This window comes from Lepus europaeus, chromosome 5, assembly GCF_033115175.1.
Source record: "Lepus europaeus isolate LE1 chromosome 5, mLepTim1.pri, whole genome shotgun sequence".
NCBI classification, from domain to species: domain Eukaryota; kingdom Metazoa; phylum Chordata; class Mammalia; order Lagomorpha; family Leporidae; genus Lepus; species Lepus europaeus.
The window spans coordinates 18,722,189-18,735,878 of record NC_084831.1 but is presented as its reverse complement, the minus strand read 5'-3'; the positions used below and the strand labels follow the sequence as shown (position 1 = coordinate 18,735,878).

General features: G+C 45.0%; 1 protein-coding gene across 1 annotated transcript in view; it reads right to left on the bottom strand.

Moving 5' to 3' along the window:
• The window catches only part of MACO1 (macoilin 1), a 74,022-nt gene that overhangs the window by 49,506 nt on the left and 10,826 nt on the right, over nt 1-13,690 (bottom strand). Inside the window, exons 2-3 of the mRNA XM_062190658.1 lie at nt 1,922-2,063; nt 686-812 (exon numbers count right to left, since the gene is read on the bottom strand). Coding sequence (XP_062046642.1) covers nt 686-812; nt 1,922-2,063 — 269 coding nt within the window. The remainder of the gene's footprint in view (nt 1-685; nt 813-1,921; nt 2,064-13,690) is intronic.

Genomic DNA, 13,690 nt, shown 5'->3' with positions numbered 1-13,690 from the left:
TAAATGACCTCTGACACTCTTTTCAGGATGAAATTCCATGAACATTTGCCTTACTTAGCACATGGCTGTCCTCATGTAAATCTAAACAGAAATCATTTAAACTTTTTGTAAGTGAGTATCTATACAATGAGAGTTGGTAGTTGAAATGCATACAATCAAAATATCAAATCTTTTAAAAGCTTAAACATTTGATTCAAATAATAAAAAAGATAAAATATATTTGTAAAGGCATACAATCTATTAGGAAGAAATAACTTTAAAATGTCCACATTAGGGTCAGCCATTTGACCTGACCAAATAGACACCACCTGGGATGCTATACTCTGTTCCGAGTGCCTGGGTTCAAGTCCTGGCTCTGCTCCTGATTCCAGTTCCTCACTAATGTGCACCTTGGGAGGCCGCAAATAATGGTTCAAGTAGTGGAGTGCCTGCCACCTACATGGGAGACCTGGCCTGAGTTCCTTCAGCTTGGACTAGCCTGGCTGTTGTAGGTATTTGGGGAGTGAACCAGCAGACGGAGGACTGATCTCTCTCTCTCTCTGCCTCTCAAATAAACTACATAAATAAAAGAAATTTTAAAAGTTCACATTAAACTCCACGCTAAATAATTTATTCAAAGAAATTATCAGATTTTAAAAACCTGGATCTAGGATTTTATTCCCCCTAAGGAAGTGTTTGGACTTACCTGTATGCCACACATACTGAACCCACACGTATGTGCTAGCAGCAAAAAAAAGCCACTGTATGGGGATGAACAGCAGACATATTATATTTGACGTGAATGCTACACAAACAAAAAATACTGAGAAGGCCTAAAAAGAAAAACAAAACAAAATTAAAAACACATCTTAGGACTTACTGTTTTCAAACAGAGGTTACTAAAAGCACATTGGACAAAATCATTGAAACCACTAAGTGGTAACTGCAGAGAAAGTTAACAGGAAATTCTAAACCCTTAAAATCAACCATATAAAACATGGATTAAAAAGGTAAGAGCATGGATTTCTAAAAAAGTACCAGGGCTGGGTAGGAGAGTTACAGTTGTAATCTGTGGCTGTAGCACACAGTAGAACTAACACAAAAACCAAGGGAAGAAGCCTAAGTCTGTGTCCTTGCCCTAAGCCAGTAGTTCTCAAAATACAGTCCAGGGATTCCTGGGAGGGGGAGTGGGGTATCTCTGAGTTTCTCTCAGTGGGCATCCGAGTTCAAAAGGATTCTCATAATAACAGTAGGATGTTATCTGCCTTGTTCATGCTCATTCACTCATAAAAGGGTAGAATTTTCTAGAAGTTACATGAGCTGTTCTAATGTAACAAAGTTCTGAAGGAGGTACGAGATTCAGCTGTCTTTATTGAGCCAAGACAGTCAAGAGGTCTGCAAAATGGAGCCACTCTTCTATTTATCTTGAAAAGTTATTTTTCATTTAAAATGTAGTTTGTATTAACATGATACTTATTAGTTATTTTTAATGAATTAATAAATCTTAACAGAATTAATAAATATGAACGAATGCTTTTAAATTTTTTGTTTTAATTTCTAACAGTAAATATGGATAAATGTAGTTCACATTACCAAAACATCTTTGGAGTTCTCAATAATTTTTCAGTGTATAAAGAGGTCCTGAGACCCAAAACAATTAAGAACTCTGTACCGACTCGAATCCAGTCACTAACACCGTGGCAGAGGCTTCAGAAACAGGTCTAGGACCGGGCAAGCACTGCTTCTTCCACTACTCTGTCTTTCGACCAAAGTCCTCTGCCCAGCCCCTTCAGTCCACAGGTTTTATTAGCTCATCCCAATATAGTCACCCAAGTATTGCTTAATAGTATCTACTTTAAGCAGTTCACTCTCAGACATTGAAGATCTTCTTAGAAGGGAAATTAAATCCCTCACACATGGAGAGCAGCATTAGTACACATACCAGTCCCTGGTATCTGAAGGAGTCATAGACGCTTCTGATGAAAAGCCAGAATGGCCACAGGTATTCAAATCTGAACTCCAGGACAAAATCTGCCAGGAGGACAAGTGCCCACACTACCAGGAATTTCAGGTATAAAAATGTACTGCAAAATATAAAAATAAAGAATTAACTTGAGGTCATGTATGAAGAATTAATAAAGAGACAATGTGCTGATTCTCTCTAAAAGAGATTAAAAATTCTCTACATATACCGTGAAAACAATGATGATAAGGCATAGAAAGAGATGCTTCCATGGACCATCTGAATTTCCAAAGTCCTGGTGCTCATTCTGAGAGCCACACCAACCAAGTTAAGATGATGGCCAAAAAATGCTTAATTCCATTTGAGATGAGGAAAAAACATTAAGATCTTACCACTATTTTAAAAAATGTGCTAAGTGTCTGACTTTAAACTACTGCAACATTCAAAATTATGGCTTTCAAGCTGCTCATTAGAAGAGAATGTCACAGCTGAAAAGCCTTCACATTTGTTGTTTCCCCGCCCTTCCTACACCTGTTTGAATAGTCTTTGCAATTCTTCACGCACATCCCTCCATGCTTCAGGAATTCTGCCTGTTTTCTCCTTTCTCCTCCTGCGCATCTATGTAATATTCATCAGCACTAACCAAACAAAAACCAAATGACTTCCCCAAAATAGAAACCAACTTCAGGAGCAGTTGCCAGTCATCACCAAAGGCTGTGAGGGCACAAAAATGTGCATTAATGAAAAAAAAAAAAAATCCTTAAGCATCCAAACTATGCTCTAGCTGAGGTGTCAATGTGTTCAGTTTCTTCTGGTTTATGTTAAACCAAAATATGCTTTGACAAGACACTTTGGACACATATCTAACCACTGCAACAGCTCAATACAAGGTAAGCTCATAGATTAAAAATTTTTAATATAATCTGTAAGTCCACCTTCCAGTTCATTAGAAACCTTTAGATTCTACCAGTTAGTAAGCTTCTATTTTCTGCATCCCCAAGCCCACCAATTTTGAAGGTAAAATTTATTAAAAATGGGTTTCCTGGGATGGGTGAGAGTGTGGTACGGCCACTAAGACAAGGTTTTGGATGCCTGCATTCCTGTCACTATGCCTGGGTCCAAGTCCTGGCTCTGCCTCCAGTCCAGCTTCCTGCTAATGTACATCACAGAAGGCGGCAGGTGATGGCTCAAGTTGGGTCTCTGTCACCCACATGGGAGACCTTGATTGAGTTCAGGGATCCTGGCTTTGCAGGCATTTGGGGAGTGAACCAGCAAACGGGAGATTCTCTGTCTTGACCTGTCAAATGAATCAACTTATGTTTCCTGAAATACTTGGGTTGGATATATCTAAAATTCACTTTGACTTTGGCTAGAGCTAACCACCACCAACAAAATCATGATTTTTTTTTTAAGATTTATTTATTTTACTTGAAATAACAGTGAAAGTAACAGTTTCACAGAGAAGGAGAGGCAGAGAGAGAGAAAGAGAGGGTGCCGATCTGAAGCCAGGAGCCAGGAGCTTCCTCTGGGTCTCCCATGTGGGTACAGAGGCCCAAGGACTTGGGCCATCTTCCACTGCTTTCCCAGGCCATAGCAGAGAGCTGGATCAGAAGTGGAGCAGCCGGGTCTCGAACCGGCACCCATATGGGATGCCAGCACTGCAGGCGGCGGCCTTACCTGCTATGCCATGGCGCCAGCCCCCAAAATTATGATTTTAAAATACATTTCAATGACATACAAAAGGGCTTATATAGTTTGGGGGAAAAAAGAAAACAAAAGCAAAATTCATCACTGAGAGTTTCTGAGCCTTCTGAAGCCACACAGGTAAAGCACGTTAAGAACAAACATACATGACCCTCAGTCGCACAGTACCCATGATGATACACAACTTCTCACCTAGGATTAATTCTTAGAACTTCCTTTGGGTTTGATAAGTTTCTATTTAAGAAATGTGCTCTGAAACCAGGGAACCCAAAGTGAAGCAAAAGAACACAGCTGGAGCCCAAGTCGCACCTTTCAATTTCATTTTACCAGTTTCGTTGGCCAGATGAGGACAGAGCTCTCATTCTCACTCATTAAATCCATAACCACCCAGTGGAGCGCAAGGCTCGTTTATCAGAAGGAACAACTGAGCCATGCAGGTATCCAGGAACACAAACCTAGTTGGAAGCTAGATGTCCAAGCTGCTATATTTTAAGGCAAAAAGACTTTTTCCTGTGTCCAGAACTGCTTCTAGGTATTGAAGACAGAATATCAGTCTCTACCACGTTTCTAAGGCATCTCAAAAATGGCATGAAAATGCAGATGTTTTCCTGACTAATCCTGTTTCCCATGGAGCTGCCTGGGAGGGAACTGATGAGACCCACCCCTCCTGTCTAGGTGCTACCACTTCCTGGGCGGAGAAGCAACAGTATCACCAGCTGCCATCTGCCCCAAATGCCCCCTAGACACAGCAGGCGTTCAGTCAGGTTGGCAACATTGCTTTTCCCTGTTTAGACAGCACTAACCAGAGAACAGAAGTCTGTTGAATGTCTACAAAACCTAATCATTGGGTCTGGTGCTGTGGTGCAGTGGGTAAAAAAGCCGCCACCTGCAATGCCGGCATCCATACGGGTGCTGGTTCAAGTCCCAGCTGCTCCACTTCTGATCCAGCTCTCTGCTATGGCCTGGGAAAGCAGTAGAGGATGGCCCAAGTCCTTGGACCCCTGCACCCACGTGGGGAGATCCAGAAGAAGTTCCTGGTTCCTGGCTTCGCATCAGCGCAGCTCCGGCCGTTGCGGCCAATTGGGGAGTGAATCATCGGATAGACTCTCTCTGTCTCTCTCTACATTTCTCCTTCTCTATGTAACTCTGACTTTCATATAAATAAATGAATCTTTAAAAAAAAAAAAGAATCCTGAAGATGTTCTTTAAAAAAAAAAAAAAAGCTAATCATTTAAGCTAAGGCAACACAAAAAGGAGCATCTTTGTGAGTGACTACTCTTCCCCAAGCCTGTAATATCAAAGCTAGGAGGTTCTTTATATATTTTGTTTCTTTTCAAGAAATTTCTTTCATACCTTTGATGTTCCTTGACACCCAGTTCTTACTGAGTCACAGTTTCTAAGTCCAGATGTCTAAGGAAACTTCATCTTTCATTAACATATGCAATTCCTTTAGGTTTCCTCTGGCTCCCCTTTCAGGAGGGCTTGTCTCTCAAAACAAGAGACAACCTAGGGGCCGGCACTGTGGTGCAGTGGGCTAAGCCTCTGCCTGCAGTGCCAGCATCCCATATATATGCCAGTTCGAGTTCCACCTGCTCCTCTTCTGATCCAGCTCTCTGGGAATGGCCTGGGAAAGCAGTGGAAGATGGCCCAAGTGCTTGGGCCCCTGCACCCGTGTGGGAGACCTGGAAGAAGCTCCTGGCTCCTGGCTTCAGATGAGCTCAGCGCTGGCCACTGTGACCATTTGGGGAGTGAACCAGCAGATGGAAGACCTCTCTCTCTCTCTCTCCCCATCTCTCTCTGTAACTCTGCCTCTCAAGGAACCTAATTAACAAAGCTGATTTTCTCTGTTGAGTTAATCTTTAATTCTATCAAGTCACTTCAGTCTTATAGTTTTAGAAAGTTTAACAAAGCTGCCTGGGGCCAGCATTTTGGCACAGTGGTTAAGCTGCTGCCCGCAAAGCTGGTGTCCCATATCAGAGTGCTGGTTCAAGTCCAGCTGTTCCACTTCAGATCCAGCTCCCTGCTAATGTACCTGGGAAAGCAGAAGATAGCCCACCCCGCCACCCATGTGGGAGACCTGAATGGAGGTCCTTGCTGCCATCTGGGGAGTAACCAGTGGATGGAAGATCTCTTTCTCTGTCTCTCCCCTTCTCTCTATGCCTTTCAAAAAAATTCTTAAAAAGAAAGCTGACTCAATAGTCAGTCTTCCGCAGCAGTAAATCATGGCTCCTCATTCTGCAGGTGCCTGGACAGAAGTTAAAAGATGGCTCACTGCTCACTAGAATAGAGACCCACTAGTACCTCTCCTTCCACACTGTGAAGGTCCTAAGATTTTGACCAATCTGAAAAGACGTCATTCCAAAAGGGAGGAAAACTAAACAGGGCTTTAACATGTGGCATTTCAAAATTTTTCTTTTAAGCCATAAAGAAAATATGATACATATCAAACAGCTTTATGTACATAGTTCATTGTTATAGCTTGAAGGGATGTTACTTTGATTCTCAGATCCAAATGAATTTTCTAGAAACTACAAAATATATTGAACAAAATTATAAAGCATAACTACAATAAAAAGGCATTTTCTAAAGTAATTCAGGAAACCAATAATGCCTTTTTGCAGCCTTCTAATCTTCTATTCTGGGTACCAGGGAAGTAAAGAAAAGGCATATGCAAATATTAGGTTTAATGGCAATGATTCTTTCAAAGTAGACATAAGGCTTGTGGGTTTTTTTAAATTTATTTTTTATTTTTTAATTTATTTGACAGAGTTATAGACAGTGAGAGAGAGAGACAGAGAGAAAGGTCTTCCTTCCGTTGGTTCACTCCCCAAATGGCCGCCACTGCTGGCGCTGCACTGATCTGAAGCCAGGAGTCAGATGCTTCCTTCTGGTCTCCCACGCAGGTTCAGGGGCCCAAGCACTTGGGCCATCCTCCACTGCCCTTCCGGGCCACAGCAGAGAGCTGGACTGGAAGAGGAGCAGCCGGAACTAGAACCTGGCACCCATATGGGATGCTGGCGCCACAGGCAGAGGATTAACCAAGTAGCCACGGCGCCAGCTCCGAGATTTATTTTATTTATTTGATAGGCAGAGTTACAGAGAAACAGAGGCAGAGAGAGAGACAGAGAGAGAGACAGAGAGAGAGACAGAGAGAGAGAGAGAAAGAGTCTTCCATCTTCCATCACACCCTAAATGGCCTCAACAGCTAGAGCTGAGCTGACCCAAAGCCAGGAGCCAGGAGCTTCTTCCAGGTCCTCCATGTGGGTGCAGGGACCTATGTGATTGGTCTTCCACTGCTTTCCCAGGAGCATTAGCAGAAAATTGTATAGGAAGAGGAGCAGCTGGGACTCAAACCGGTACCCATATGGGATGCCAGTGTTGTAGGTGGCAGCTTAACGTGCTACATCACAATGTCAGCCCAAGTTTGTTTTTTGCTTCCCCCTGTTCTATTCCTACATTTAAATCAGTTTTTTTTTTACCTGAGTATTTAATGACACTTTCCAGTTATGGACTAATCTCTGATGATCAACCTATGATTAATGAGAAGCAGTACTGAACAAGCTTCTTTTTCCAGGCGTACTGCACCTTCTCTCCAGGATCTCTAGCTGCTTGTCACCTGGCTCGTGCTCTGGAGCCCACATAATCACACGGGATGACCATCAATCCTAGCTGGCTGAGCTTTTCCCTAGCCAGACTAGTGGACATTCCACTCGCTCGGTCCTCACCGCAGAAATGAGTCTATGGAATATTTCAGAGCTGCAGTGGTAGCAATCTGTCTCAGTCCTAAGTGAATCGTCTCTAGTGCTCAGAACAAAGCGTGATGCTTCCACCACCAAACAGCTTTATCTTCTGTTATCTATTATTTCCTCCACTGGGCATCACCTCTAGAATATTCATCTAATCCCTGTATGGCTTGTGCCTCTGCTGAAGTCTCACACTGGCCATTTCTACTCAGTCTGGTTACTCAGAGTATGGCCAACAAACCAGCAGCATCAGCATCATGTGTGAGCATTTTAGAAAAGCAGAATTTCTGGACCCACCTCAGCCCTGCTTACTCTAAGCCTGCATTTTAATGTGATCCCTAGGCCATTTGTGCATAAATCGAAATTTGAGGAGCACTGGTACCATAGTTTGAATGTCCCTCTGAGACTCACGTTGAAACTTAATCTCTGGGGCCAGTGCTGTGGCCAGCTCCCTGCTAATGTGCCTGGGAAAGCAGTGGAGGATGGCCCAAGTGCTTGGGCCCCTGCACCCAAGTGGGAGACCCAGAAGAAGCTCCTGGCTCCTGGCTTTGGATTGACCCAGCTTTGGTCGTCATGGTCACATGGGGAGTGAACCAGCAGGTGGAAGACTTTCTCTCTCTCTCTCTCTTTTAAAGATTTATTTATTTATTTGAAAGGCAGAGTTACAGAGGTAGAGGCAGAAAGAGAAAGAAAGAGAGAAAGAGAGGTCTTCCATCCACTGGTTTGCTCCCCAGATGGTCATGATGGCCAGAGCCGTGTCGATACAAAGCCAAGAGCCAGGAGCTTCTTCCGGGTCTCCCATTCGGATGCAGGGGCCCAAGGACTTGAGCCATCTTCCACTGCTTTCCCAGGCCATACCAGAGAGCTGAATCGGAAGTGGAGCAGCTGGGACTCGAATTGTTGCCCATATGGATGCTGGCACTGCAAGTGGAAGCTCTACCCACTATGCCACAGTGCCGGCCCCATGACCTCTCTCTCTCTCTCTTTCTCTCTCACTCTCTGTAACTCTGCCTCTCAAATAAATAAAATCTTAAAAAAAATAAAAAAAGACGGGCCAGCACTGTGGCGTAGCAGGTAAAGCCGCTGCCTGCAGTGCCGGCATCTCCTATGGGCGCCAGTTTGCGTCCTGGCTGCTCCACTTCAGATGCAGCTCTCTGCTATGGCCTGGGAAAGCAGAAGATGGCCCAAGTCCTTGGGCCCCTGCACCTGTGTGGGAGACCCAGAAGAGGCTTCTGGCTCCTAGCTTCAGATCGGCACAGTTCTGGCCATTGTGGCCAACTGGGGAGTGAACTAGCGGATGGAAGACCCCCCCCCCCCAGCCTCTGCCTTTCCTTCTCTCTCTGTGTAACTCTGACTTTCAAATAAATAAATAATTTTTTTTTAAAAATTAAAAAATAAAAATAAAATACATAAAAGAAGGAACTTAATCCCTAAATCCTCATATTGACAGTATTTGGAGGGCGAGCCTTTGTGCTCAGATAAAGTTGTGATAGGACTGGTGGCTGCATATGAGGAAGAGGGGCCAATGTGCCGCAAAGTGGGTTAAGCCATCACTTGCAATGCTGCCATCCCATATGAGAGTTGGTTTGAGTCTTGGCTGCTCCACTTCTGATCCAGTTCCCTGCTAATGTGCCTGGGAAGGCAGAGAAAGATGGCCCAAGTGCTTGGCCCCTGACACCCACATGAGAGACCCAGATGGAGCTCCAGGTTCCCAGCTTTGGCCTGGCTCAGCTCCAGCCATTTTGGCCATTTGGGAAGTAAACCAGTAGACAGAAGATCTTGCTCTGTAACTCTGCCTTTCAAATAAATCAACAGCTCTTTAAAAAAAAAAAAAAAAAAAAAAAAAAGAAAGAGGCCTTAGCTGACACTCAGAGGCTCTATCTGGCCGTATCTTGCCGCAAGAAGGCCCTCACTGGTGCTGAACAGACGCTGTGCCATGCTCCTGGACTTCTCGGTATCCAGAGCCATAAGAAATAATTTCTTCATAAATTATCCAGTCTCAGTATTCAGTCACAGCTACAGAAGCAGACTAGGATAGCTGGTCTTTAGTACAGACTTCTCACTACTATGGAACTGCAACTCAATTCTGCCAAGTCTCAGAAGACAATGCTCTCATCAGACACCAGTACTTATCTCCAAACTGTTGACTGTCCACCCCTCAACCTGTCCAGGGTCAGTTCTTCCATTTTCCTGCATCTCTTTCTGAATCACAGAGAAGATCCCTACGTAACCACAATTAAACCTACATGAAGCACTCCCATTGCCATCATCCTTCTGCACACAGCATGATCACTACTTTCTCACAAGGAGTCTCCTTGATCTCAAAGTACTAGAACCCTACTGAGTGCTTGCATAACATTCTATACTATAAGAACAATTAATCACAATTATAATTCAATGACATTGTGTGTAATTAGCTGTTTATATGTAAAGCCGACAGATCACAGGAGCTGCCCGTTTGTTCCTGGCTTTGTCTGCCCAGTGTCCAGTACAGCACCTTGTACACTGCACTACAGGAACTTACAAACTGTCTTCCCCAATAAATAGCTGTTGAATGAATGATTTGTAGTACAGAGGAGTATTTAGGATTGACAATAGAGCTTTGACCCAAACTACACAGTTACAAGGAAGATAGGAGAGGCCAGTGCTGTGGCTTAGCAGGTTAAACCCCAGTCTACAATGCTGGCATCACATATCAGACTGCCAGTTTGAGTCCCAGCTGCTCTCCTTCCAATCCAGCTCCCTGCTAATGTGCCTGGTAAGGCAGCAGAAGATGGCCCAAGGGTTTGGGTCCCTGCCACCCACAGAGAATACAGATGGAGTTCCTAGCTCCTGGCTTCTGCCTGGCCCAGCCCAGGCTCTTGAGGCTATTTGGGGAGTAAACCAGCAGATGGAAGACATTCTCAATCTCACTCACTCTGTGTCACTCTGCCTGTTAAGTAAAAACAAAATAAATGTTTAAAAAACAAAACAAAACAAAACGTCTTCAGAACCACTGTTGAGTCAGAGCCAGCAGTAAGCAGGCCAAAGGGACTGGGGATCTGGCAGTCAGCACCACTTAGAAGTGGTGGACGGGGATCCTTTAGGCAGAAGCTGTTTGTTATCTTTATTGATGCTGCTTTGTTCAGATTTTCTTCCCAGTCACCTGTGCATCATCTTTCCATCTGAAAAAAAAAAAAAAAAATAGACCCTCCGGATCTCTTACATGGTACAGGGACCCAAGCACTTGGGTCATCCTCCACTGCTTTCCCAGGAGCATTAGCAGGGAGCTGGATCAGAGCGCAGCATGGGGCTGGCACTGTGGCATAGCAGGTAAAGCTGCCATCTATAGTGCCGGCATCTCCTATGGGTGCCAGTTCACATCCTGGCTGTTCTACTTCCAATCCAACTCTCTGCTATGGCCTAGGAAAGCAGTAGAAGATGGGCCAAATCCTTGGGCCCCTGCACCTGAATGGGAGACCCGGAAGAAGCTCCTGGTTTCTGGCTTCGGATCGTCTCAGCTCTGGTAGTTGCAGCCAACTGGGGAGTGAACCAGCGGATGGAAGACCTCTCTCTCTCTCTGCCTCTCCTTCTCTCTGTGTGTAACTCTGACTTTCAAATAAATAAATAAATCTCTTTTTTTGACAGGCAGAGTTAGGCAGTGAGAGAGAGAGAGACAGAGAGAAAGGTCTTCCTTCCGTTGGTTCACCCCCCAAATGGCCACTACAGCCGGCGCTGCGCCGATCCGAAGCCAGGAGCCAGGTCTCCTACACGGGTGCAGGGCCCAAGGACCTGGGCCATCCTCCACTGCCTTCCCGGGTGACAGCAGAGAGCTGGACTGGAAAAGGAGCAACCAGGACAGAATCTAGTGCCCCAACCGGGACTAGAACCCAGGGTGCCGGCACCACAGGCAGAGGATTAGCCATAAATAAATCTTAAAAAAAAAAAAAAAAAAGTGGAGCAGCTGTGACTGGAACTGGCATCCACATGGGATGCTGGAGTTACAGGCGGAGTCTTTTTTTTTTTTTTTTAAGATTTATTTATTTATTTTTTTGACAGGTAGAGTTACAGATAGTGAGAGAGAAAGAGACAGACCTTCCTTCCGTTGGTTCACCCCCTAAATGGCCGCCACGACCGGCGCTGCACCAATCCGAAGCCAGGAGCCAGGTGCTTCTTCCTGGTCTCCCATGCGGGTGCAGGGGTCCAAGCACTTGGGCCATCCTCCACTGCCTTCCTGGGCCACAGCAGAGAGCTGGACTGGAAGAGGAGCAACTGGGACTAGAACCCAGTGCCCATATGGGATGCTGGCACCACAGGTGGAGGATTAGCCAAGTGAGCCATGGCGCCAGCCCCACAGGCGGAGTCTTTACCGACTACACAACAACGGCCTCTCAAGGCATCTTCTATTAGACCAGACATTAAAGAGATATGCAAAAATGTAAATTTCATCATTTTTTCATAGGTTTATTATTGCTATTTAAAAATGAACTAACAGAATGTTTAAATTTTTCTCACTTCTAATTTCAAAGTAAATTTTGATAGGTAAATTTCATATAAATGAAAGCTCTTTGATCATTTTTATGAGCATAAAGAGGTTCTGGCCGGCGCCATGGCTCAACAGGCTAATCCTCCACCTTGCGGCACCGGCACACCAGGTTCTAGTCCCGGTCGGGGCACCGATCCTGTCCCGGTTGCCCCTCTTCCAGGCCAGCTCTCTGCTGTGGCCAGGGAGTGCAGTGGAGGATGGCCCAAGTGCTTGGGCCCTGCACCCCATGGGAGACCAGGAGAAGCACCTGGCTCCTGCCTTTGGATCAGCGCGGTGCGCTGGCCGCAGTGCGCCGACCGTGGTGGCCATTGGAGGGTGAACCAACGGCAAAAGGAAGACCTTTCTCTCTGTCTCTCTCTCTCTCGCTGTGCACTCTGCCTGTCCAAAAAAAAAAAAAAAAAAGAGAGAGAGAGGTTCTAAAATGAAAGATAAAATTGAGAAATGCTAGATTATGGGAAATGATGTGTGAGCCTCAAGATAAAATAGACTAGAGCCACTGCTGATTCTCCAAGCACATTCTTGTGTAAAATCCAGGAAAGAGGGAAGATCCACGCTGTTCAATACTTCTCTTTTCTAAGCCTTCTGCAGACTGCAAAGGGGATCATTCCAGAGTCACCTACACACGCACACACTCACACACACAGACACACAGCCACTGAAATGACATATCTAACAGTTTAAAAGAAGAAAAATTACTCATGATGGAAATTGCTAAAAAAGCTTTCGAGAATTCTGTTGCATAGTTTTTAAAAAATTAATTAAAATGCATTTATTTATTTCAAAGGCAGAGCATCTGAAAAAGAGGGGGACACAGAAACACAGAGATTTTCCATCTGCTGGTTCACTCCCCAAGTGACTGCAACAGCCAGGACTGGGCCAGCCTGAAGCCGAGGGCCATGAACTGCATCCTGGTCTCCCACAGGAGAGCGCTTGGCAGGGGCCCAAGCACTTGGGTCGTCTTCTGTTGCCTTCCCAGGTATATGAGCAGGAAGCTGGATCAGAAGCAAAGGAGTAAGGACTCGAACTGGCACTATGATACGGGGTGACAGTGCTGCCATCAGAGCTCCCACCGCTGAGCTCAGTGCTGGCCCGCGGCAGTGGTTTCCATAAAGGACCACAGAGAACACAGAACATTCAACACAGGTTCTGTAACCTCACACAAGAGGGGAGCTTGGGGTTTACCCTTTCTGCTTCAAAAACACTTAACACCACGTAGAATCTATGTAGGCTGGGAGGGAGAAGGATAAAGAAGCAAAACAACCCAGAGGCCCTAGGAAAAGTGTGCTAGCATCGTATAAACACTAGAGACTCACGCTGCAAAGTCATCCAATATACAGTCCTATCATCAATAGTGATAATCTACTTAATTACACTTTGCATTTATTCATACTTGCAACTTTTCCAAATGCTCTCATGGTAATTTCCTCATTTTATCCTCACAACTGTGAGGCAGGCGCCTGGCACTTCACAGGACAGAACCTGAGGAACAGGGACTCACTGGGCTCAGAGCACCGCTGAAAGGATAAAGAGACAGGGCGAGAGTCTGCAGAGCACAGCGGTCATGCTACCTGGGCCCTGGGCTGCTGCTCAATGCGTCAGGTGAGTCTCTGGGTGAAGAAGTGGACGATAAGAAGGGATCCTGTTTTTGTTGGGAAAGCAATACACTTGTTTATACAGAAAAAATAAACTATAGTTATAAATTATACAACAGCAAGAATCCTGGGGCAGAACTACTATGGGCTTTGACAAGGAAATCATTATTAGACACTGTCAGAT